Source organism: Hyperolius riggenbachi, chromosome 10, assembly GCF_040937935.1.
Source record: "Hyperolius riggenbachi isolate aHypRig1 chromosome 10, aHypRig1.pri, whole genome shotgun sequence".
Lineage (NCBI taxonomy): Eukaryota > Metazoa > Chordata > Amphibia > Anura > Hyperoliidae > Hyperolius > Hyperolius riggenbachi.
This window is the reverse complement of record NC_090655.1, coordinates 109561292-109587793: the sequence shown is the minus strand read 5'-3', so window position 1 is coordinate 109587793 and position 26502 is coordinate 109561292. Positions and strand designations below refer to the sequence as shown.

At 44.9% G+C, this 26502-nt stretch overlaps 2 protein-coding genes across 7 annotated transcripts in view; one reads left to right on the top strand and one right to left on the bottom strand.

The window, feature by feature from the left end:
• STN1 (STN1 subunit of CST complex) overlaps positions 1-6975 on the bottom strand; it is a 114900-nt gene extending 107925 nt beyond the window's left edge. For 3 of the 5 annotated variants that reach the window (XM_068256722.1, XM_068256719.1, XM_068256723.1), the window contains exons 1-2: positions 6885-6975; positions 996-1101 (exon numbers count right to left, since the gene is read on the bottom strand). The gene's annotated coding sequence lies outside the window, so the exon portion shown is untranslated. Of the gene's footprint in view, positions 1-995; positions 1102-5592; positions 5655-6880 lie in introns of those variants that run through there. The other 2 variants (XM_068256720.1, XM_068256721.1) reach the window with 2 other exon arrangements.
• A 22-nt stretch (positions 6976-6997) lies between these two features.
• SLK (STE20 like kinase) overlaps positions 6998-26502 on the top strand; it is a 124739-nt gene continuing 105234 nt past the window's right edge. The window contains exon 1 of one of the 2 annotated variants that reach the window (XM_068256717.1): positions 6998-7800. In XM_068256717.1, the coding sequence (XP_068112818.1) occupies positions 7651-7800 (150 nt within the window). In that variant the 5' untranslated portion in view covers positions 6998-7650. The remainder of the gene's footprint in view (positions 7801-26502) is intronic. The other variant, XM_068256718.1, reaches the window with a different exon arrangement.

Below are 26502 nucleotides of genomic sequence, written 5' to 3'. Positions count from 1 at the left end.
ACAGGATGCTCTAACATGCGCCTGTAACGTCCCACTATGAAACCAGCCTTAAAGACAAAGGATCAGCAAAAGAGTCAGGCAACTGGTATTAGTTTAATTATGGAAAAATCCATATCCTCAGTTTAGGTTCCCTTTAAGCTGTTGTTCACACCTATGTGTGAGGTGCCCGATGCAAGAATACTTTTCTTGTTCAGGTAATTAAGACGAAATTAAAAATAAAATAAAATCATACATACCTGGGACTTGCTCCAGCCTGATCGCTCCCTCTGCAACTTCCACCGCCTCCTCGATCTAATGTACGGGGTCCCGGTATCTTCGGTCAGTTGACACATGCGCAGCGTGGCTACGCAAGCTCCTCCGTCTCACTCCCATGGCCAGGAGAGAGTTTTGCGCCTGTGCAGTGGTACTGCGCAGGTGCAGATGGCTCCTGGTGCCCAGAATGTGGGACCCCGTATAGAATACACAAGACCCCAGGCTTTTGTTCTTTACTACAACTACACATCCAATCTGAATTGTAATGTGAAACCCAATCAGAAATTAGAAAACCGATTGTTATTGTGTTTTCCATGGATCGCTGGTGACGCCGACTCAGTGATAGAAACTCAGCAGCTGTGGAAGAGTGCAACGATCCTTGCCCACACAAATGGATACGAAGGGCAGAGGGCCCTCCAAACACCGCGTTCAGCAGAAAACCGCGTGAGCAAAAATACGCCACAAATGTCACAACAATCATCCAAGCCATGCAGTGTTCTCGTAGCCTCGCCACCAGTGATGGTAACTGAAAATAATAAATATGAAGGTAGCTATTCCTTTTCGGTGTTCCTGGGACAGAAACCAAAAACTGAGGAGCCAGGGGAGGGGAGGGGCTACTAAGACTCTCTTTACTCTTTCAGGTGGTTACCACTAATTGCCAGGAGAAATACATAATATGCTAGGACATTAGACCACGACTATGGTTGTGTTAGAATGTGAGCTCCTGCAAAGGACACACTCACCCAATGTCATGGGCAGCTTCTCCTGGCTGACAAAAGCGCTTGTGGGGTGGCGGAGGTTTTTGTCAGAAAATCCTGTGGCTGCGGTGTCAGCTCCACTGCTGCAAGCCTGCAAAAAACCAATGGCAGATATTAGATTGCTGCAGCCAGCAGAAGATGCCCGTGCTATATAAATACATAATATGGTAGGACATTAGACTAAAGGGGCCCATGCACTTGTCGATTTCAGCCATCGATCAATTCTATGGAGCCTAACCTTAACAATGGCAAAAACCACTCGTGGCTAACCATCCCACCTCCACAAAACCCCTCCACAGCTAACCTCAAGCCTTCATACCTCAAACCTACTCTGAGGCTGCTTACACACTAAGACGTTGCGTTTAGGGGACGTTATGGTCGCATAACGTGCCCCTAACGCAAAGCATGGTGGTGCGGGAGAGGACGTTAGAGTGAGCCGCGTTAGGCGGCTCTATCCGCATAAGGTCTCCCAGAGTGGCGCTGATTGGCCGGCGGGACCACGTGATGCGGAGCGAGACACTCCGCATCACGTGGTCCCGCCGGCCAATCAGCGGCCGCCAGTGCATTGCATATTAAGTAGCCATGTGCGCGGCTACTGTAGCGGCATCTCCCCGCCTCCTCTCCGCCCCCCACTGAGCATGTGCAAACAGTCTAACGTGGCTAAAGCCGCTAGAACGCACAGCATGCTGCACTTTCACTACAACGTGCAGCATCACATGTAACGCAACGTGGGCAGTGTGAACAGCCCACTTGTGTTACATTGCTGTGCGTTGGAGGAGCGTTACAGGCTGCACTAACGTGCACCTGTAACGTCCCACTGTGAAAGCAGCCTTAAAGTAAACCTGAGACGAGGGATATAAAAAATAAAAAAAATATATATACAGGGAGTGCAGAATTATTAGGCAAATGAGTATTTTGACCACATCATCCTCTTTATGCATGTTGTCTTACTCCAAGCTGTATAGGCTCAAAAGTCTACTACCAATTAAGCATATTAGGTGATGTGCATCTCGGTAATGAGAAGGGATGTGGTTTAATGACATCAACACCCTATATCAGGTGTGCATAATTATTAGGCAACTTCCTTTCCTTTGGCAAAATGGGTCAAAAGAAGGACTTGACAGGCTCAGAAAAGTCAAAAATAGTGAGATATCTTGCAGAGGGATGCAGCACTCTTAAAATTGCAAAGCTTCTGAAGCGAGATCATCACAAAAATCAAGCGTTTCATTCAAAATAGTCAACAGGGTCGCAAGAAGCGTGTGGAAAAACCAAGGTGCAAAATAACTGCCCATGAACTGAGAAAAGTCAAGCGTGCAGCTGCCAAGATACCACTTGCCACCAGTTTGGCCATATTTCAGAGCTGCAACATCACTGGAGTGCCCAAAAGCACAAGGTGTGCAATACTCAGAGACATGGCCAAGGTAAGAAAGGCTGAAAGACGACCACCACTGAACAAGACACACAAGCTGAAACGTCAAGACTGGGCCAAGAAATATCTCAATACTGATTTTTCTAAGCTTTTATGGACTGATGAAATGAGAGTGAGTCTTGATGTGGCCCGTGGCTGGATTGGTAAAGGGCAGAGAGCTCCAGTCCGACTCAGACGCCAGCAAGGTGGAGATGGAGTACTGGTTTGGGCTGGTATCATCAAAGATGAGCTTGTGGGGCCTTTTCGGGTTGAGGATGGAGTCAAGCTCAACTCCCAGTCCTACTGCCAGTTTCTGGAAGACACCTTCTTCAAGCAGTGGTACAGGAAGAAGTCTGCATCCTTCAAGAAAAACATGATTTTCATGCAGGACAATGCTCCATCACACGCGTCCAAGTACTCCACAGCGTGGCTGGCAAGAAAGGGTATAAAAAAAGAAAAACTAATGGCATGGCCTCCTTGTTCACCTGATCTGAACCCCATTGAGAACATGTGGTCCATCATAAAATGTGAGATTTAGAAGAAGGGAAAACAGTACACCTCTCTGAACAGTGTCTGGGAGGCTGTGGTTGCTGCTGCACGCAATGTTGATGGTGAACAGATCAAAACACTGATAGAATCCATGGATGGCAGGCTTTTGAGTGTCCTTGCAAAGAAAGGTGGCTATAGTGGTCACTGCTTTGTTTTTGAAATTAGAAATGTATATTTGTGAATGTTGAGATGTTATATTGGTTTCACTGGTAAAAATAAATAATTGAAATGGGTATATATTTGTTTTTTGTTAAGTTGCCTAATAATTATGCACAGTAATAGTCACCTACACACACAGATATCCCCCTAAAATAGCTAAAACTAAAAACAAACTAAAAACTACTTTCAAAAATATTCAGCTTTGATATTAATGAGTTTTTTGGGTTCATTGAGAACATGGTTGTTGTTCAATAATAAAATTATTCCTTAAAAACACAACTTGCCTAATAATTCTGCACTCCCCTGTATATATACATACCTGGGGCTTACTCCATCCCCTCCAACCTGAACACTCCCTCGCCGACGTCCTCCACAAATTCCCCTGGAAAGTCCTCTGGTCCATGGCATACGGTGCACGGCGGCCTGAGACGCGCACACAGCCGGACTGCGCCTGCACCGATTGGCCAATTTTAACCACTATCTTCCCCTCCTGTCTGTATAACGATAGTTATTGTAGGAAAAAAAATAAATAAATTAAAAAAAAAAAAATCACAAATTGTTACCTTAGGGACTCAGCTTTTTTTTTTTTAAAGAAAACCTGTCCCGAAAAAAAACGTTCCCCTGGGGGGGTAATCACCTCAGTAGGGGGAAGCCTCTGGACCCTATCGAGGCTTCCCCCGTCCTCCTGTGTCCCACGGCGGTCTTGTTGCAGCCCCCGGAACGCACCGGCGACAAATCCGACAGCCTGTGCAATATCTACCTTTTCGGGCTCCAGCGGGCGCCGATGCAACTCTTCTGACGGAGATAGGCAAAAATAGCCGATCTCCGTCGGGTCCGCTTTACTGCTCAGGCGCAGGAGACTTGCCAGAGGCTTCCCCCACCTGAGGTGAGTACCCCCCAGGGGAGTTTTTTTCATTACAGATTTTTTTTAATATGTAGGTCAGAGTATATCACTATTACTTATACAAATTAGGACTCATTGATATAGTATAAGAAAACACAAATAGAAAAAATACACCGTTGTTTCTAAATAAAATATTATTGCGATACATTGTACTAGGGACACAATTTGAACAATGTAATAACTGGGACAAATAAAACGTGTCAGTTTCATCTATCTCAGCATTTTATTTTAACTACTTAAAGACTGCTCCACACCAAGTGGCATGGACGTGGCGGCAGCCGCAGGACCAACTAACGCCAATTGGCGTGCAGTCCTGGGGTGTGTTTTGCAGTAGATCGCGCAAATCTCGGCTTGAATGACGGAGCTCCGCTCCATTATCAGTCTCTGTTTACACTGTACAGCACTGCCGTAGATCTCAGTCATGTATGCCTATGACAGCCGATTGCTGTGATTGGCTGGCGGGGGGAGGGAAGTAAGAACAATAAAAAAAAATGTTTAAAATTTATAAAAAAAAAAATTTTATAAAAAAAAAAAAACAATCATCCCAGTAGCAATCACAGCCCATCAACAGAAATCTCTTGTGGAAATTACTTGTGTGCTGAGTTGTATGGCCCTGCAGCGAGCCCTGAAAGAGGAGCTGTTAGGTATAGGGTCTCAGAGAAAAAAAACACATATATCAGTAGCTAAAGATTGGCTGTACTTACATTACATATGCATTTCACTGTCCACGTTTGGATTTCACAGAATTTTTATATAGTATTTGCAGAGAATGATGCTCCTGACAGCTCATGGCAGGTTCCATGTTTGTCTGTCTCCTATGAAGCCAAATGTGTCCTCAAGTCCTGCCTGCTTCCTGATGATTCCACTCACAGAAAAGCTGGTACTGAATAACACTACTGTGCAGTGAATATTGATTAGCCATGTGGCTAGGAACAATAGCGGACTCCTGCAGTGTACTCTGCCCTGAGATTTTTCACTGCTACTCTGTTGTAACATGAGCCTGTACTTTCTCACTAGCAGCCGAGGGGAGGACCCAAGCAGCCCCAGAATGCTTTGCAGTATGGTATGCGGCCTTTCGTCCTTTTGAGAGCTTGGTTCTAACAGCTTTGCTGATAAGCACACATTAAAAGTAAGAGAGATTTTTAACTTCAGTATTGCCTTTTTGGCTTCCTTCTAAACTGTTTAACACAGGAGAATAGAGGTTTAAATTAGCTTTTGCAGCCTGACAGTTACTCTTTAAAGCTGCAGTGGCCTAAATTGTAAAAAATAGCCTGATCATTAGGGGGATGTAAGCCTACGGTCCTCAAGTGGTTAAAACTATAATGGCTGAAAACCGAGAAAATGCAGCTAGAATAAAATAATTCTTAGCAAAGCAACCTAATTTGTGACGAAAAAAAACGATGTATAGATTATTTTGGTGTCATAAAAAGCAAAAAAATTATAGGCAAATGAATGGGCGGAGAGTGATGTGTGAAAATGTCTCGGTTTTTAAGGGGAAAAAAACCTGTGGTGTGGAAGTGGTTAAAGGAAACATAACCGAAGTAAAAAAAAATTCCACTTACCTGGGGCTTCTACCAACCCGCTGCAGCTGTCCTATGCCCGCACCATCTCCGTGCAATCCTTTGATCCCCCACCATAGCTAAGCGACGTTTTTGAGCAACTGGCCAGTTGATTGCCAGTGCGCTTGCATGACCCCGGCCGGGCGTGTCCATGCTCACATCACCGTCAGCGTACTGCGCAGGAGAAAATCTTATACTGCGCCTAGGCAGTACGCTTCTGGCGAAGTGTGGGAGGACACTCAAAGTGGCCAGTCGCTCAAACACTAAACTGGAAGGTGGGGGGGGGGGGGGGGGGGGGGAGGGGAGACTGTCTGGAGGATGGTACAGAGACAGCACGGGCACAGGGGGCTGGTAGAAGCCCCAGATAATTGAAACACTTTTTTTTCGTTTAGTTTCACTTTTTCTGTCCCCACAAAACCCTTTCCACTACTAACCTTAAAGGGAGGGTCCAAGCAAAAAAAAAAAAATGAGTTTCACTTACCTGGGGCTTCTACCAGCCCCATGCAGCCATCCTGTGCCCTCGTAGTCACTCACTGCTGCTCCAGTCCCCCGCTGGCAGCTTTCTGACCTCGGAGGTCAGGGCCGAATTGCGTACATTTTTACACATTCCCGCTAGTGCAGGAACATTAACACATACATTTTTACGCGTTAGTGGTGCAACACATAAATTTTTGTTCCTGCACTAGCTGGAATACGTAAAAATGTATACAATGTGGCCCTGACCTCCGAGGTCAGAAAGCTGCCAGCGGGGGACTGGAGCAGCAGTGAGTGACTACGAGGGCACAGGATGGCTACATGGGGCTGGTAGAATCCCCAAGTAAGTGAAACTCATTTTTTTTTTTTTGCTTGGACCTTCCCTTTAAACCATAATACCCTATGCCTAATCTTGCCATCTACACTAAAAAATAAAATATGTTCTGCCACCACCATAGGACCCCATTACGTTTGGGCATTGAGGGCGCACAAGCTGAGGTCCCCCATTACAAATACAGCAGCAGGGCACTAATACACCATGAACATGCTGCTGTAATGTATTCCTTCACATCATGTGGATTTAGTAGTGACAAAGCGAGTGACGAATCTGTTGATAGAAGTCAGGAAAGGCAGAAGAAAAAAGTAAAAAAAAAAAGAGGAGAGAGAAAAGTAGAGTATGAGAGTAAATGTGTGTTGCCTTTATTTTATTCAACTAATCTTTACTCATTGTCATCATGATAATTTAACTAGGCTGGCAAACTTGCTTGGCATAATGAAGGGGGCGGGGGCAGTCAGACTCACTCATCCATCCACCCACCCACCACAAGTCCTCGGCGCGTTATTGCTAGTCCACCACCGACAGTCCCTCTACACTCTCCCTCTGGCTCGACTGCGTGTGCGACTGACGATTCTTCTTCGCTGTCACAAACGCGTGTTAACGTCACTCTGCGTGTGACGTAACACGCAACCGTGCCAGCCTACTGCACACTTACGTCAGGCGCTCGCTGCTGCTGGCCCTGACGAGTGGAGAGTGACTGGAGAGAGGAGAGGAGTGACAGGTGACGTTACATTGTTGCCCACTGGTGGTTTTCCCGCCCCCCTCTCCCGGCTGCCCAGTGCGAGCCTGATTTAGGGGAGCCAGCAGCTTACAACCTGTGTGACTACGAAGGATCTGTGCTTGTGTCATCGAATACATCAGACAGGATCAACTGGAGACTCACCAAGGGATCTTGAAGGATTTACCAGTGATTAATCTGAGGGATCTGGCAGGTCTAGCATCACGACCTGTTATCTGGAAGGATCTGTGGTCGTTTCATCGAATATACCAGACAGGATCAACTGGGCAATCAACAAGGGATCTTGAAGGATTTACCAGTGATTAACCTGAGGGATCTGGCAGGTCTAGCATTACCACCTGGGTGATCAGGAAGGATCTGTGGTTGTGTAGGCAAAGATCTGTTAAGGAGATATCTTCCCCTTCTACACAGGGGGACATGAAGCCAGTGGCCCCCCACTGACAGTCTAAACACAGCTCCCCATCCGGTGCTGCGGGCTGAGGTTTGGACAGCAGCCATCAGCATAAGGGAAATGTCTTTCTTTAACTTCAGGAAGATCTTCAAGCTTGGTGGAGAGAAGAAGAAGAAACAGTATGAGCATGTCAAGAGGGATCATAACCCAGAAGAGGTCTGGGAGATTATAGGGGAGCTGGGCGATGGTGCCTTTGGGAAAGTCTATAAGGTGAGAAATGGTTGTTGCACAATGTAGCTATACAGCAGGGGTTTGGTTGTTCAATGTTTTACATCAGTCTCACATTGAAAACATTACACAATTTCATTAAAAAAGAAGACCATAAACTTATTCTGGTTGTCATTTTCTCAGTGAAACACACATCCATGAATACAGACAACTCCTATGAACCTATCAGCTTGGTGGGTTGCATTTCAATTATTAGTAGCCCTTGGACAATGCTGGAGCTAAAAGCCAGGAAACAAACAGGAAAGCACAGCCACTACAGCACAGTAGAAATGAAATGCCATTTGACAATAGAAGGCGGGTGTTTCAAGAGAGCTAAGGTTTTTTTTTTTAGGGGGGGGGGGGGGGGGGGGGGAGGTTGAAGCTTCTGTGCTGCAACATTTTATGCTCGTGAAACATAAATCTCCAGACAGTATTTTTTTTTGTTTATGTTTAAGCATTGCAACTTTTGTCAATTTTCTGTGTCTTAAGTTCTTGTAGGGGAGATTTCAACTCCCTTCCTGTTGTCTTTCTGTTGTTGGTGGTGAAACCCATGATAGGTAGTATTTGTAAAGTTGGAAGATATTTCAACTGTTGGTTCTGAATCAAGATCATGGTTTTGCCCATAATTATCGGCTACCCAATCTAATGAGCACCCATAACATTTTTAGTTACTCCCCAGTGTTCTCCCCAGAAATGTTTTCCAGCCGGGTGCTCACCAAAACTAGCCGGGTGGGGCACCCGCCTAAAAGAGCCTGAGGAGAACACTGCTCCCTACAATTACAGTCTTTGTGGAACTAATACTTGCCAATTGGTCTATTTTATGATCATTGCTTATAAGCAAGGAAGTGAAGGAAAAAATATCAGTGGGGCATCATAAAGATCAAAAAAAATTCACTCAATATGCACAGTTCAATTTGTCTGATGAAAATGTGCAGAGGCTAATCAGAACGTGAAATTGCTGATCAATGATTGGGAGCTTCAAGTGTAGCAGCTGTTAGTGGATGCAAATTCTTCACAGTTTCCAAAGTAGGTAGTTTTGTCACTTTCGCTTTTTGCACAGTGGTTTGGCTAAGCCACTGGCAGTGGTTAGGGCACACAGCACTGAGGCTAAAGCTATTTTTGGATAAGTGATAGGGTGCCTGACAAAATCTTTCATGACAGAAACAGTATTTGTTAGCAGAGCTGAAGTTTGACAACTCCATAACTTAGACAAAGACAGTGAATGGTGGATATATATAAGTAAGGGTTGGATGACCATTAGGAGTGTTAGGGCTATGTGTCTCACAGGAAGGTTTGCACTAGTCTACTTTAAGGGAACCCAGCAGGAAATCTCATAGGGAACATCTCCAATCTAGCGCAGTGGAGTCAGTACAAAGATCATCCGACTCTTCCGTTTATGATTCTTCTGATTCCTCTAATTTGCATATAACAGTCTTGTTGATTTGAAAGTATGTAACATAAAAGGCATTTAATCACTGCCAAAGATTAGAAATGTTAAAGCTATGTAAAGATGGCATCCGCTTTTGGGAACAAAAAGCTCCTGGCTAGGAAGCTGACTCTCTACCCTGTTAGCCAGTGGTCCTCAAACTAAGGCCCGCGGGCCGAATGCGGCCCCCTGAAGCTTTTTTACCGGCCCCCACACACAAAATGTATTACTTATAGATGTGGTCAGCTACATCTTTAAATGGTGGTCCACATATAGAATAGCAGTGCGGGCAACACCAATCCACATGGAAGCCAGAAAGCAGTCATTCGCTGGTTTCCAATCAAATTCCACATCAGGTGACAGTGCTGTCCAATTGGACTGCAGGTTGTCACCTGGGTATGCTTCACTGTCTGGCCCGCAAAGACTTCTACATCATTTTATGTATACTCCGGGGCCCGGTCCTCGACCCAAAACGTTTTGGGGCCCCTGCTGTTAGCCATCCCAGCCTGTCATTGACAACGTGAATGCCCTAGCATGTTGTCTGTATAGTAAGATTCACCATAGCCCAATATCAGCCAGGTCACAGCATGTAGCCCTGCCATCTTGCAGTAAAAGCACTTTACCTTTTCCATATCCGATATAGAAAAGGCCAGGGTCATTTTCTGCAAGGGGCAGATCTATGCTCCGGAACCCAGCTGATACGGGGTTCCTATGAATCTTATAAAACAGACAACTTTTAAAGAGACACTGAAGTCTTTTTTTATTTATTTTTTTTACCTTTAACTTCTTATCCAGTTTGATTCAGCATGAAATCCTAAGCATATTCGCCACATCCCCCGGCAAAACGAGTGATTTGTGGCTTAGAAATAGACCTGCAAAGTTCCACGGCTTTGCAGGTTGCAGATTTTGCTGCCCGGAGGAGGCAGAGCTTTGTGCAGTATCTGCCTCCTATCCAGTCAATCTCTGCAGATCTCCACCATTGCCTGCCCCTCTCAGAGATTGACTGTAGAAGAGGCAGAGCTACTGCACACAGCTCTGCCTCTTTCAGGAAGGAGAATGATGCGAGCCCTGGAACTTTGCAGGGCTATTTCTAAGCCACCAATCACTAGTTTTGCTGCGGGGATGCGGCGAATCTGCTTAGGATTTAATGTTAGTTTTGTTTTCCTGCACGGCCCTGGCTGCATGCATCCTCAAGCTCTCCCGTCGTTGTGGCTGTCCTGCACATGCACAATATGCATACTTGCTTACGTACATGCATTTAAATTTCCCCCAAATTGCACTGGTGGGCAGCAGATGGGAGACTGAACTGCTCAGCAAACGTGCAATTTAGTTGTCCATCTGAAAAAGGCCTAAGTGAAGTGCAGCAACTCTGCAGGAGAATTATCTATCACACGTGCACACTCTGAACCAGTTTTTAGGCTTCGTTCACATCGGGTGCATTAAGAAACAAGTACGTGCAAGATAAACGCATGCGTTGATGGGCGTTTCAATGCGTTACGGCGGTGTGCGTTTTCTTTTAAGTGGACCCATGCGTTTTTCATGCTCTTAACCACTTTTTTTTTTCGGCATGTCTTGCTTATTGTAGCAGTTGTCAATAAAGATTTGTTTTAATTGAAATTTGGGGGTAAAAAACGCAAGCGCTTTTATGCGCAAAAAATCCCCGCACCCATTTACTTGCATTGATGTGCGCTTTATATTCAAATGTAAGTATGTGTCACTCTCAACCACTAGGAATGTGCTATGGGCAGTGTCAGGAACCGGCCCCATGGCATGCCTGCAGGAATGGTTCCCAACTGGGGGTTGGATTAGATTCTGAGGGGAAGCAGCCTTATTCAAGCTAACCCAAGTTGTCACCCCTCAAAACACTTCTCACTGCCACCACTAGCTGCTGCTCGACACTTCAACAGTTCTCACTCTGCTGTCGAGTGGCCTGCACTCAGTCCAGCGTTTTCGTATTTGGGTCAGCTTTGCGCCTTAGGCCAGAATACGAGAACGCCACACACACGCACACAATGTAGTCATACAGTACCTACTATTGTCGATTCCTTGGTACACAGCGATTTTCGTGAAGGCCCACAGCGTACTTGGCTGAGCGAATTTGCCTCTACTGGCAACCATCGCTGTGGCTTTTGCAAGGCCTGTCACCTAATGAAAACAGGTAGATCCTTCCAACTTGGCCCCATATCGCGCAACACAACGTTTTTTTGCGACTTGCAGAACCAAGTACGTTGTGTACGCGCTCTGGTGCCCTTGCCAAAGGTTTTATATTGGCAAGACGACAAGAATGATCAAAGAACGTATCCTTGAGCATGTACGTCTGCTACCCAAGGGTAAAAGATGCCCACGGATAGTCAAACACATGTCTACAATCCACCAAAGTGACCCTAACCTGTTTTCATTCGCATGCATTGATATCTGCAACACCCCCCGACGTGGGGGTAATAGAAAGAAACTTCTACTTAGACAGGAAGCACACTGGATTTTACGCACCAATGCAATGGGCGCTTTGGGTCTTAACGATTATATTGACCTTGCTTGTTTCCTTGACCCTTAACGGCTCCTGGCTTCTCCTTCTCCTCCCCCTATAGCTACTGGCTGTTGCCCCTTTGTTTCTGGCCCCCACCTTGGCAGGATTTTTTTACCTTTTATTAAGGTTTTCTTTTCCTAAGAAGAAAGAGAGAAAGAAAAGAGGAAAAAAAGTTATTTTCTCTAGGAACTATTTTATGTATATTCCTCTAATAAAGTTATTACATAATTACACGTCTGTTTAAGACGTTTTTATCCCTGCCATAAGGGTAACCAGACTTCCAACACCTCTCCTTTGGTACAGTGTAAGTTTCCCCTTTTAGACTTCATCCACCATTCTCTTCCGCAACATCCTGGTTAGTGTACTCACCTTTGCCCACCTTTTCCTTTCCTTTTTCACTTTCTCTCTCTTTGCCACCCTTGTTCTACTTTCCCCCTTCCCTCACACTTGAGTCACACTAACACCTCCCCCTCGCCCTCCCCCTTTTTGCCATTGCCCCTGTGTCATTTACACGTAAATTTTAGGTGAATATGCCAATCCGTGAGAGATTATCTCCACGTTCAAGAGGTTCCCTTAGCTCTGCGCGTGCGTGATGTTTCCGCCGCACGGAGCTCTCCTAGGTTGCTATGGGAACCCCATAACAGAACCCACTACGTAGTAGCTGGAGGTGGGAACCCAGCCAGGGATCACCTGATCGCAGCGTCACCGATGACGCGCTCGGATGACCACTCTGGCTGGTCGCGTCCCCCTCCATTCCCATTACAGGGTTTGACACTCTGGGCCAATCATTTGGGAAGGGCGTTTTACTACCACGGCAACCCGGAAGTGCAGCCACCAGTCTGCATTTAAACTCGCCGCCGTTCTAGACACGATGTGCACACCCCACCTCAGAAGAAGCTTGGCGTTAAGCCTAGCGAAACGGTCGTAAGGCCGTGCACCAGCGGCGCCCACAGCTGCCACCTCCCACCATTCAGGTACAGCAATTGGATCCTGTCTTTCTTGATTCTCTAATGCATGTCAGTTCACACTGCATGTCAGTTTGCATTGCACATTGCTTTTTTGCACAGCAACGTTTTGTACAAGCCTTTGCATTTTAACCTGCTACAATAAACTATAGTGCCAGACTTTACTCTTTTTCTATGGACTTTGTTGCAATGTTTTGCTTTAGTCTTGAGCACATAGTTTTTATACCTGGATGGTGAAGCACAGCATATACTAACCCAGTGAACCCCGAGTGCCTACCTGTTCTTCCCACATCTAGTCACACAGTAGCAAGGCACAATCAGGCAATGAACTTGTAACACAAGTTACTCTGCAGTCTCTCTCTAGGCTATGAGTTTTTGCTAGTACATCAGAAGTCAAACTTATTAAATAAATATTTAATATTCCAGAAAAAAGTGGAACAGTGCAGAAAGTAATATATACAAAAGATTTACAAAACAAAGTAAAAATTACAAAGACACATGACAGTTTGCAAAAATTAAAACGGGAATCAAACGTTACCAGTACGAGGTCTAACTTGGTCGTGGGAGGGCACACAATTTCTGATTCGATCAGGATCATCTCTAGCTATGCGCTACCTCCAGGAGAAGATGATTTGTGACAGTCTTAGGCCAACTTTTATAGTCTGATTTGTAGCTCGGGGGTACAAGTCCAGATATAATTTAATTTCCTCAGAAGGTTCACACAGAACGCTTGTCATATCCTTGCTGGCTGTGATATGCAAACTTCAAAGGTTCCTGTCCCACTTTTGAACTTTGGAGACTTCAGCTAGTCCGATTGTATATTTGGTCAACAGGGCTTTTTAAATGCATACAAAGTTCAAAGTAATGCAACACCTTTTCAGCAGATTCAGGACAAAAGAGGGGGTCATTATGTAATTAACAGTTTCCTTGCTGGAGACAGCAGTGTCCAGAGGAACTGAATGCTAATGTACTTCACACTGCCATACAGACAATCACATTAGCAGCTTCCTTGAGCCAGGTGACAATTATACCCTCAAAACCAGACTTGCTTTTAGCAGGCATACACATATGACATAGACAGAAAATGAAACCTGGCTTCCCATGGATACAAGTTATATCAAATGGCCGTTGTATTATATCCAACATTACAGGCAGTAGAGAGAGGAAAGACAATCGAGAGCCCCCAATGGTGTATTACTGATAGTCAAATTGGATAAAAGTAGGTAAAGTTATACTCACAAGTCTGGGTTTCCAGCCTCAGGCAACCACTCTCATCACATATGGGGAAATTAGACCTGTCCCCACTCAGGCTAAAAGAAGTCGCTCTCCGTAGAAAAAGAAAGGGTATAAGCACCCATCCACCAGGTGGATCACAGTGTAAGCAAAAAAATACAGAGGCGCCAACAGGATAAAAATAGAATAGAGATGCAAATTAAAAGCAATTCAAATGTGGGTGGCGAGGGTGGACTCGTCTCGCCAGCAAAAACACAACCGCTGTGTATGATGCAACAAGTTTAATTTAATCAAATCTAGTTAGTACTCCAAGAAACTAACTGCAACGCGTTTCGGGGGTCTCAAGCCCGCTTCCTCAGGCAAAAATACATACAGGAGCAACAATGCAGTAGTGTGTGCTAGTGTAGCACCTCTGCCATTTTTTTGCTAACATTACAGGCAGATATGACTTAGATACAAAAAGGAAAGCAAGATCTCCCCATATTAACAGCACCACTCCAGGGTAAAGTTCAAAAAGGTATAACAAGTTTATTTATCATATGAATAAACACATAGCAGTTGCATGGATACACATGTAAAAGCAATTAAAACCATCCACACTCTCTCTAGGAGTCATTAATATTTGATATCCATATAAATGTATAGGCTGGTACCTGGTTAAGCCTGAAATCTACATGCACCTGTTATCAAATAGATACAGTGTGCGTTTTGAACCCGGGTTCAAATAAAGTACTATAACAGTGAACACAGTGAATCAAAGTCCCCCTCCCTCCCGATCACCTCTTCTTCAACTCCCCGATCTGAAGCCCTTTGAAGTCTACTCACCCAAGGGCTCTCTCCTGCAGCGGCAGCAGCACTTCATCCTCCATCGCCGAAGTCCCGGTCTGTGTAGTTACATTACGTGACGTCACCAAGCCTCGAAATGTAACTACACAGAGAACGAGGCTTCGGCGATGGAGGAAGAAGTGCTGCTGCAGCTGCAGGAGAGAGCCCTCGGGTGAGTAGACTTCAAAGGGCTTCAGATGGGGGGGGGGGGAGCAGGGAATCAGGAGGGGGGGACAACACATCTGGTTACCTATAACTGGCTACACACCTGACTAGCTATACATCTGGCTACCTATATACCCGGCTCTACATTTGGGTCTTATACTCACCATTGGCGTGCTGATCCCTCGTTGCGTACCTCTGATGGCTTACCCAGTGCCTTCTTCCATGTCCCTTGGTGGATTTTGCTTCTCCCTTGGCGATGGCATGTCCCCCACCGATCTGCGTTGATGACACCAGGGTCACACAGCGTCATCAACAATAACTTGTATTGAATTCAATATAAAAAAAAATTGATTGCAAAAAAAAAAAAAATGGTTGAAAATTATTGGAAATTAATTTAAACACTTTTTGCACGGAAATCCTGGGGAAATTAAACGCCAGGATGGCTACAGCAGGTGGAGTGTCTCATACCTGACTCCACTCAGGTACGCCAGCAATCTTGGAGGTGGTCGCTCTCTTGTTGAAGAATCTCATGCACTCTAGACCCGTAAGGTGGGTGAAGTCCACCTCGGTTAGGTGTAAGGAACTCCCCTTTACTGGAGTGTAGAGGGGAGTATGGCACAGAAGAAGGTAAAGAGGCGCCCAGGGGGTATAAAAAAGCTAAAAGCACTAAAATTAAAAGATTGAGGTGGCTTACCTCACAGACAACAACTCACTTTGAGTAGAACGATTTATTTATAAGCACAGGCCTCACAGACAACAACTTGCTTTGAGTAGAACTAAAAGCCTGTGCATATTAATAAATAGTTCTACTCAAAGTCAGTTGTTGTCTGTGAGGTAAGCCACCTCAATCTTTTAATTTAGTGTTTTTAGCTTTTTTTATACCCCCTAGGCGCCTCTTTACCTTCGTCATGAGGGAACAGTTTCTACACAGCTGGTACTGAGCGCTAGCAAGAACCTGGCTGGAACATGGGAGCAGCTGACAGGTGGTGAATTCACTGCATTCAGCCTCCTGTTTGAAAGAGGTCTAACACAGCTGCTCTTAAAGTGGACCTAAACTCTTGCACAGGACAGAAGGAAAATGTAGAGAAACACTCTGTATTTATTTAGTGAGTTCAGCCTGTCTAATTTCCCCTCATCTGTGTCTAATCACAAGTTGTAATTTGATCTCTCCCCTGTGTCACATGACTGCCTAAGGCAGATAAGCTCATTTGAAAGCACAGGATGTTAACAATGTCTGTCTGTTTCCATGAAAGCATGATGTAGACACACTGCAGATTTATTTCAGGACTTGTATCAGCTGTAACAAAGAAATGTTTTGATTCAAGGTTATTATGCTGTTGTGTATCTTTTAGAGGAGAGAGGAAGTTCTGAGTTCAGGTCCGCTTTTAGAGGAAATAAGCCATTCTAATCACCATCGTAGGGATTGTCGCATGTGTTAACAAAAGGTGTTTACCTTTTGTTAACACATGCGACAATCCCTATGATGGTGATTAGATGGTGATCTAGTCAATATTGACTAAAAGTTGTCTATACCGTGGAAAAAAAATCATCTTTCTCTTGGATCATTTCAGAGTTTAGTGAGTGTGGCTAAAAGGTTAGTACATTTGTGGTTGAGTAATTGCCATCATGTTCAACCCCCGCAATAAGAATTACAAAAAAAAAAATATATGCTGTCCTTGATTTATTGAAAGTAAGATCTTGCTGTTGGTGTGTGCATGCGCCTGCAAACACACAAATTTATAATTCACTCACCTTTAAAGGGATACTGTAGGGGGGTCAGGGGAAAATGAGTTGAAGTTACCCGGGGCTTCTAGTGGTCCCCCACAGACATCCTGTGCCCGCGCAGCCGCTCACCGATGCTCCAGCTCCGCCTCTGGTTCACTTCTAGAATTTCAGACTTTAATGTCTGAAAACCACTGCGCCTGCGTTGCCATGTCCTCGCTTCCCCTGATGTCACCAGGAGCGCACGGCGCAGGCACAGACCATACTGGGCCTGCGCAGTACTCTCCTGGTGCCATCAGCGGGAGTGAGGACACGGCAACGCAGGCGCAGTGGTTTTCAGACATTAAAGTCTGAAATTCCAGAAGTGAACCGGAGGCGGGGCCGGAGCATTGGGGAGTGGCTGCGCGGGCACAGGATGTCTGCGGGGGACCACTAGAAGCCCCGGGTAACTTCAACTCATTTTCCCCTGACCCCCCTACAGTGTCCCTTTAAAATGTACCTGAACTCGTGCATAAGACAGAAGGAAAGCATAGAGAAATGCACACTGTATGTATTTAGAGAGTTTAGCCTAAGTCCCCCTCATCTGTGACTAATCACAAGTTGTAGTTTGATCTTAGCTGGGTCAGCTGGCTTCCACAGCAGAGCAGCTGATTGGTAAACACAGGATGGTAACAATATGTCTGCCTCCATGCAGGCAGGAAGTAGATTTATTGCAGGATTTGTATCAGCTGTAGCAAAGAAAATATTTTTCTTTAAAAGTTAGTATGCTGTTTCTTATCTTTTAGAGCAGTGTTCCGGTCCGCTGTAATCCTCTCTACATGCCATATATAAAATGTTTGTATTTTATTTTGCCTTGCCCCAGACAATGCATACAGGACAAGCTAATTTGCTTCAGCACCCAGGTGAAATACGAAAGTCTTACTTGCTTGAAAGTTGAATTATTTCCCCGGATTGGAGAAAGGGACAGGGATTATATACATCTTTTCAATATGAGTCAGACAGCCTCACCCTGGCTACTCCTAACTATTCATAAGATGATACATATCCCAATCCCTTTATCCTGGCAGACTGCACTCCACTCCTGAAATCTGGCACTGCAAACACTTTACTTTAGGTTGGAGTGAGCTTGAGATGTCTCCCAGTGCATCACTGCTGAATATATGCAAATTAACCATTGTTGCCCTTAGAAGCTAAACACACCTCCAGAACCGCTGGAATGCAATGATGTGTAATCTTGTTAATTTATACAGAGCCATAATAATCCAACATGCATACAGACTGTTTGGGATTGTTTGATCCTCATCAGTGCATGGCATGGATTAATTTGGCTCTATGGAGTAGGGCTTGTAACACCGAGAGGTACAGACTAACCAGCAAGCTAATGGTGAACCAGAACTCATTGGAGTGTGTGAGGGGCTACAATGGTCCTAAAAGCCCCCTTACTAAAATACTAAGGAAAACAAAAGTTTGCTATCTTAAAACAGAATTTGCGATAATTCAGGTTGGAGTGAGCTTGAGATGTCTCCCAGTGCATCACTACTGAATATATGCAAATTAACCATTGTTACCCTTAGAAGCTAAACACACCTCCAGAACCGCTGGAATGCAATGATGTGTCACCTTGTTAATTTGTACAGAGCCATAATAATCCAACATGCATACAGACTGTTTACTGAATTATCGTAAATTCTTTCTGTTTTAAGAAAGCAAACTTTTGTTTTTCTTAGTATTTCAGTAAGGGAGCTTTTAGGACCATTGTAGCCCCTTACACACTCTAATGAGTTCTGGTTCACCATGAGCTTGCTGGTTAGTCTGTACCTTTCGGTGTTACAAACCCTACTGCATAGAGCCAAATTAATCCATGCCATGCACTGATGAGGATCAAACAATCCGAAACAGTCTGTATGCATGTTGGATTATTATGGCTCTGTATAAATTAACAAGATGACACATCATTGCATTCCAGCGGTTCTGGAGGTGTGTTTAGCTTCTAAGGGCAACAATGGTTAATTTGCATATATTTAGCAATGATGCACTGGGAGACATCTCAAGCTGACTCCAACCTAAAGTTTACTATATCAGAAGTTTGTTACATCAGAATTGGTCATACATGCTATATTTATACAGACTCATTTGCTGGGACCTGAGGACTGAGTTTACTATAACAAGATTCTACTGTAATATAGGGAAGCACTGTAATAAGGGGAGGGTGTATGTCAGTGGAAGTGTGGGGGTAGTTTAATAATGAGGGAGCACTATACCGGGGGACACTAGAGGTAGCACTATAACACCAAGGGTGCTGCGAGGAGCACTGAAATGAGGGTTATTAGGGGAGCCCTTTCATAGCAGGGGCAGTATGGAGGAGCATTATATTAGCAAGGTACTATAATAAAGGAATCACTATGGGACATTGGAAAACTGCATGTAGTCCTGTAATGCACATGCCGTCGGGTCCCAGGTACAGGCATCCTGGCCGGGATGGAGAGAGGACGCAAGATGCAGGGGTAGAGTGCTGGTGGAGAGGTGAGTGCGCTCTCTGCTGCCAACGCTCTGCACAGGGGAGCACATTTGAGACGGCAATAGTGGGTTCCGTTGGTTGTCCAGAAATCTACTGCTGTGCAGCTGACCGCCCTCTTTTGAGCGAGATCTTTCAGTTCAGAAAGTGATCGAAATTGCGATCAGATGACCATGTTGCAGCATCGATCAGAATGGTTAGGGCAGCACGGTGGTGTAGTGGTTAGCGTACTTGCCTTGAAGCGCTGGGTGCCCAGTTCATATCCCAGCCAGATCAACATCTGCAAGGAGTTAGTATGTACTCCCTGTGTCTGCATGGGTTTCCTCCGGGCACTCCGGTTTCCTCCCACATCCACCCAAAAAACATTCAGATAAGTTAATTGGCTTCCCCATAAATTGGCCCTAAACTACGATACATACATAAACATATGACTATGGTAGTGATTAGTTTGTGAGCTCCTCTGAGGGACAATTAGTGACAAGACAATATACTCTGTACAGTGCTGCGGTAGATGTCAGCGTTATAAATACTAAATAATAATAATAATGATTAAATCTACTGGGAAAATCGACAAGTGTATGAGCACCTTACAGGGAAACTTAAATTAAACTAAAAATGAAGAGTTTCACTTACCTGGGGCTTCTACCAGCCCCCTGCCACCGTCCTGTGCCTGCAACGTTAACAAACGATCCTCCTGTCACCTGAAAGTTTCGATTTCAGTGACCTAGCCAGTCGCCACTGCGCGTCCTCGATCACACTTCTGCCACCGGGAGCGTCCTGCGCATGCGCAGTACAAATTTTCTCGTAATGGGCATGCACAGGACGCTCCCGAAGGCGGGAACGTGATCAAGGATGCGCACTCTCAGTGGCCGGCGACTATCTATCTGACACCAAAATCAAAACTTGGACACTGCGGGCGACAGGAGCATTGAGTGATGTGGCGGGAACAGGGCTGGTAGAAGCCCCAGGTAAGTGAAACTCTTTATTTTTAGCTTAATTTATTTTCCCTTTATGCTGGGAATACACGGTTCGTTTTTGAGCCATTAAAGGACATCCGAAGCGAAAAAAAACAAAACCTGAGATAAACAATTGTATCCGTCCTCCTCCTTCTAAAAATTACTTTTAAAGTTATCCCGCAGTTTTAGTTTATGTTTAAATCAACCTTTTAAGCTTTTACTGTTTCATGGCCTTTTCTCAATGACGCATTAATCGAAGTATACCAGGGGTAAAATATATGAACTATTGACCTTTTTTATCTCTTTCCTGCTCTTTACTGCCACAAAAGTGTTTTATGGCTGCAATTCCTCCTTACGCTAGGGTCCGACCCGGACAGGAACTGCCACTTACAAACCTGATTTTTAACTTTTTCAGGCAGAGAAAGAAAGCATAGTTATTTGTGTACTAGGCACTGTACATACACATGTCTATCTCATCATGTCGCCTCATGAGTCCTTTAAGATGGCTCGATAGAAAATTTCAGACATGCCCAATCTCTTTCGCCACTCGATTCCGGATTGTAGTGAATGGAAAAAGATAAGAAAAACAAGAGGAAGATAAGAGAATTGACGGCGGAATCGAGCGGCAAAGTAATCGAGCGGCAGAATCAAGCAAAAACGAGCCCTGTATGGCCAGCATTAAAGCTGTGTCAGTTGTTGAGTGAGATTTAATTTACCATATACTGCTGATAACAATAGTAGGTCTGAAGTCTCCTTTAAAAAAAAAACCCTGAAAGCAGTAGGCCATAGTTCACACTTAAGGTGGCCATACACTGGTCGATGTGCCATTAGATCGACCAGCTGACAGATCCCTATCTGATCGAATCTGATCAGATAGGGATCGTATGGCTGCCTTTACTGCAAACAGATTGTGAATCGATTTCAGCCTGAAACCGATCACAATCTGTTCAGCTGCTCCTGCTGCCTGTCCCCCCCCCCCCCCGTATACATTACCTGAGGCTGGCTCCCGGGCGTCTTCTTCGCACTGCACCGCACCGCTGTTCTTGCTCCATCCCGGCGCTTCCTGTGTTACTCCGTGACCAGGAAGTTCAAATAGAGCGCCCTCTATTTCAACTTCCTGGTCACCGGAGTGACACAGGAAGTATAAGCGTACACTGGGACATGCGGAAATGCGGTGCAGCGAGGAGAAGAGGACCCCGGAGCCAGCTTCAGGTAATGTATACATGCTCGGATCGGGCCCGAATCGTACGCCGCAAGCGACGCGCTCCTACCGCCGGGCGATCGAGGGTAATTTCCCGCACGGCGCGATCGACGGTCCGATCCGATTTCGGGAGGGAATCGGATCGGCGGGTGCGTTTAGCGCAAGCGATTGGCAGCAGATCCGATCCCAGGATCGGATCTGCTGTCGAAACGGCCGTGAATCGAGCCAGTGTATGGCCTGCTTTACTTGGTAGAGAGCAGCAACAGTAGCTGGGTGGTACAGTGATCACATGGCAATTATGTTTGTGTGAGTTTTCTCTGGCCACACTGTTTTTCTTCACAGATTGCAAACACATAATGAGAGGTTTTTGTCCCCTCCACCTCTTTCAGCCCACAGTCATTAGATTATCACTGTGGTAGGTATTGCGTTACAAGCTCCTCTCAGAGATAGTGAGTGATATTTAAATGGTTCAGTATACCATGTGGTAAAAATATGTCAGTGCTATATACTGTAAATGTATTATAATACAATAATATTAGAGGAAAATTTGGATAAGGTTAAAACTCCGTCACCAGAACCTATTGATGCACATATCTAATGATGCCGCCACACATGGCAGGTTTCAGAGCATGTTACCAAATTCTGGGTTCGTAAAACAAAAGGCCTCAATTCTGGTAGTTTTTGAGGCAGATAGATGGGTTTGATAGATCATTTCCGACATGTCCAATCTCCCATTCGATCGTTTTGCCGTTTGATTCCTGATAGAAGTTAATTGGAAAAAGATAAGAAAAACGAGCGGAAGATCAAATCAAGCAACAGAAACGAACCGTGTATTCCCAGCATAAGTGTCCATTTTACTGCATACAAGGTATTTTACTGCATGCTATTCTGGTAGGTTTTAATAAGAATTTACCGCATGTGGTAAATTACCGTATTTTCCGCTGTATAAGACGCAATTTTTCTCCCCAAAAAATGGGGAGAAAAGGTCCCTGCGTCTTATATGGCAAAGGCAGGGAATCCCCGACTTCTGAACACCCGCCGATATGAACCGCCGCCATGTCGGGGATTCCCTGCCTGTGTGCCTCCTCCTGTCTCCTCCTTCTGTCTCTTTTGTAACTCCCCCCCTCCCCCCATGTCACCTGCCATGTCATAAGTCCCGCTATGGTCCTTCTGCCTCCCGCATGTGTTTGCGCCCCCCCCCCCCCCGCGTGTTTCCGCTACCTCCCCCTGTGTTGTCATTGTGATGCGTCATTAGAAGCCGGCACTAGAGGAAGCCGCATACAGAAGCTCGAGGTCTGCAGTCCACGCGGGCATGATGGATGAGGTAAGCAGCTGCCGCTAAACACCCGGTGGGGCCAGACCACACAAGGAGAGGCAGAAGGACCATAGCGGGGACTTAAAACACGGCAGGTGACATGGTGGGGGGTTACAAAAGGACCATGGGGGAGACAGCAGGATACATGGAGGTGACAGGAGGACTGTGGGGGAGACAGAACGGATAGGAGGAGACATGATGGGGCGCTCACTTCTGCATTTAGACCCATTGAGTTATACTTCTGTTTGCCTGATGAAGCAGGACCACACCTGCGAAACGCGTTGCACTAAGTGGAGTTCAATAAAAAAAATTGTATTGATATATTGTGACTCAGTTGAGTTTTATATTTTCGAGGGAGGTAAGTCCACCTGAAGATCACCCTCTTTTAGACGGTTTTTAAACGTTTTTAGTCTACTCTGGCGCCACTGTACACCAAACCTTGCTGAAATCTTTATTCCACCCTCGGTGGAGGGGTGCTACCCCGTTTCCTATCTACAGAGAGCGACATCTTAAAAACCTGAGTGGGGTCAGGTTGTAATACTCCCCACCTGCACTTGAAGTGGTTGCCTATGGGTAACCCATGTTTGTGAGTATATCTAAATATTTTGCTTTTAACCACAACCAACTTAACAATACTACACCATATTGGGCTCTCGATTTCTCTTTGTTCTTCCAAGCATTTATAAATATTGGGCTGTATTTTTTTGTTGTAGTGAATTTGTTAACAAATCAAAAGCAAGGATTACAAATAAACAAAAAAAGGACATTGGGAAAAGATCAAGACTTTTTTTTTTAATTTTTTTACATGTTTTATTTGTTTTTTCCATTATACAATTATAAAAACAAGTAAAGGCAACATGGGCCAAGATATAGAAGGCACAGTCACAGTTAGATATCACATTGCTGAATAGACATCGAGAGACTGAGTTCGTGGGAGGCACTGGCTTGATGTGGGACTGGAGGGTCTCTCTTGTGGTCACCACAGTTCAAGTAATTTTTAATACCACTGTATGAAAACCTTGATCATTGCTCACATGGATTTGATGCAGACACTTTCCTTTGTGTTTTGCAAGTCACATTTTGTGGTTTTGACACCTTTTTCCCCCTTAAACTTTTGCCCTTGGCAGGAAGCAGAATACATTTCAACACTGCTCTGTGTCCGGATGTTGCAGATAATTATAAACACAGTAGCTGATTAGTACTCTTGTCTTGCAGCTCTCAGCTCTGGGTTGCAATCTTTTTTTGGTCACAGTAAGGTGAATGAAATGACATTTTCCAGAACAAGCCGTTTCGCGGTTGATTGGCTGTGCGCTCCTTCCCAGCCAGTGATTCACTGGGCTGTGAATTCAGGGTAAAGGCCCGTACTCACGGGCTGCAAATGTTGCCTGTCGCCAGCACACGTGAGCGTGTGGGCGACAGGCCGGCGACAGCTTCTCGCCAGGTCCCTCCGCGTACACACGCGGAAGAGGGACCAGCGGCGAGGCGGAAGCTGTCGCCGACGTTCCTCCTCCCCCCGCCGGAAGCTCCATTTGATACAATGGAGGTTGCTGTCGCTAGTCCGCGTACTCACGTGGACTAGCGACAGTTGCGGGGGAGGTGCGGCGGCGTGGCGACATGAGCGGCGGGCGACAGTTCGGGGTGCGCGCGCGTGCGACGGCCCATACTCACGGGCGACCTGTCGCCGCAACACGCGCGCGCCGCGTGTTGAGGCGACAAAAGTCCCTCGTGAGTATGGGCCATAAGGGTGACACTCCTAAGGCTAAATTCTGCTTTGCATAGCATCTTAATAAGGAGGCTTTTTGATCCCTTTCAGCCCCTTACACACTCTTAGGAGTTTTGGTTCACCATGAGCTTTCTGTGACTGAAAGAAATCATTAGTGTGTGCTGTATAAGCAGGTTTCTTTAGCTATCCACTGAATAATTAGCCATCGCCATCTGTAACACTACCTTTTATTACAATTCTGGATTAAAACCCCTTTAATGGTATCCCAGATCTATGCTGACACTCAATCACACGGTTTGTTTTTATCTGTCAGTAAGTTTCTTGATTTGCTGATGTCAAATACATCACTTGTAAAATACTTGGCCAGGAGCCCAGACACAAAGCATTTCCTGCATGACAGGCTGTCTGTTCTATTGGCTGCAGACTTCTCAGACAGATTCAGACAGTGCCTTCCTCATTGCAGTCTGAACAGTGAGGAGGATGCTAGCAAGGCAGCAGCAGCCTAAAAGTGCCTACTAATAATAGAATCTTGATTGTACAATCTTAACACTTTTATGTAATATAAGGGGACTACCTAAAGTATCAGAAGTATATTCTCCCAGTTTACATTTCTATATTTATTTGCTAAGATTGTACAATCACTATTAGTGGTCACCTTGAGTGGTTTTTTCCATGTGATCATTATTCCAAGACAGGATTTTTAGCTACCGAAGCTCATTTTGCTCAAAAAGGTAATATCTAAGAATGCTAATTAACAAGCTATTAGATGATAAAAATAGAATTTGTAGAAGGTCTGACTCACAGTATGTTTCAGAGCACCCACTCCTTTCTCAAGGATTTAAAATTCAAACATACATGTACCATTCAATCAAGGCTTATCGCCAAGCCATTAATTCATTTAATCAGAACCAATGGCTAAAACAAGGCAGTAGGGCCACTGCTGACCAGTTCAGCACTGCCCTGCCTGTTCTACTGGCCAGAGCAGATTTTTTCCATAGTGTTGAGTTTGCAGTTATAAAGTGGCGATAAAAGAGGTTTTCAGATTTCCACTGCCTCTTTGCAACTAGAGTGCAGAAAGGGACCGATTCAATTCACTTTTTCTCCAAGTTCTTTCCTTTGGTGAAGTTTTCACACCTTATCTAAAAATGTTTTTTAAAGGATCACTATAGCGAAAACATGTAATATTGTAAAATACATAAAAACACAAATAAAAACTACATTTCTCTCAGAGTAAAATGATCTATAAATTACTTTTCTCCTATGTTGCTGTCGATTACAGTAGGTAGTCAAAACATGTCAGTTCTGTCAGATTTCTGACTAGCCCATCTCCTCATGGGGGATTCTCAGTGTTTTCTTTCTTTTCAAAAGCATTTAGTTAACTGCAGCTTTTCAGTCCAACTGCCAGAATAGTGTGCAAACAGGCAAGGGGGGTGGCCTGCATCTTTGTATACATTATTTCCAGGGAGTGATTTTATAAATAATGAAATACTGAGAATCCTCCATGAAGAGATGGACTAGTCAGAAACCTGTCAGATTTCTACTAACTTCTGTAAGTGACAGCAGCATAGGAGAAAAGTAATTTATAGCTAATTTAACTCTAGAAAAAAACATACTTCCTATTTGTATGTGTTTACATGTATTTTAAATTTTAAAAACATTTCTGCAATAGTGGTCCTTTAAGCCACCAGCAAAAAAAAAAAATTGGATAGGCCCAAAATGTGTAATTTTCTCATATTCACTGAACAGCTACTGAGTGTTTGATTAGCAAGATTTCTTGCTTGCGGCCTGAAGATATCGGTGGAGAGGAAGCTACATTTCCTTCATCAGAGGCTTTGCTACTTTAACCAGAGCTGATTCAGTTGGCTTGTCTTCCTAGCTAGCACTTCCTGAGCCCTCCCCCTTCACAAGCACAGCTTGCCTGGCGTAATGAAAGTGTATTTTTGTTATGGGAAAGTAGTAGAATGAGCTGCTGCCTTATAGGAAGAAACCAAATCCCCTGTTGCAGACAGCAGGGAAAGATTGATCTGTTAAACAGTCCCCCCACCCCCTGCTTCCTTTTCACCTCTGACTGCCAAGGCGCTTCTAGTTTCAGTCATTCAATCGCCTGGCAAGAGTTCACTTTGTGCAGCCAT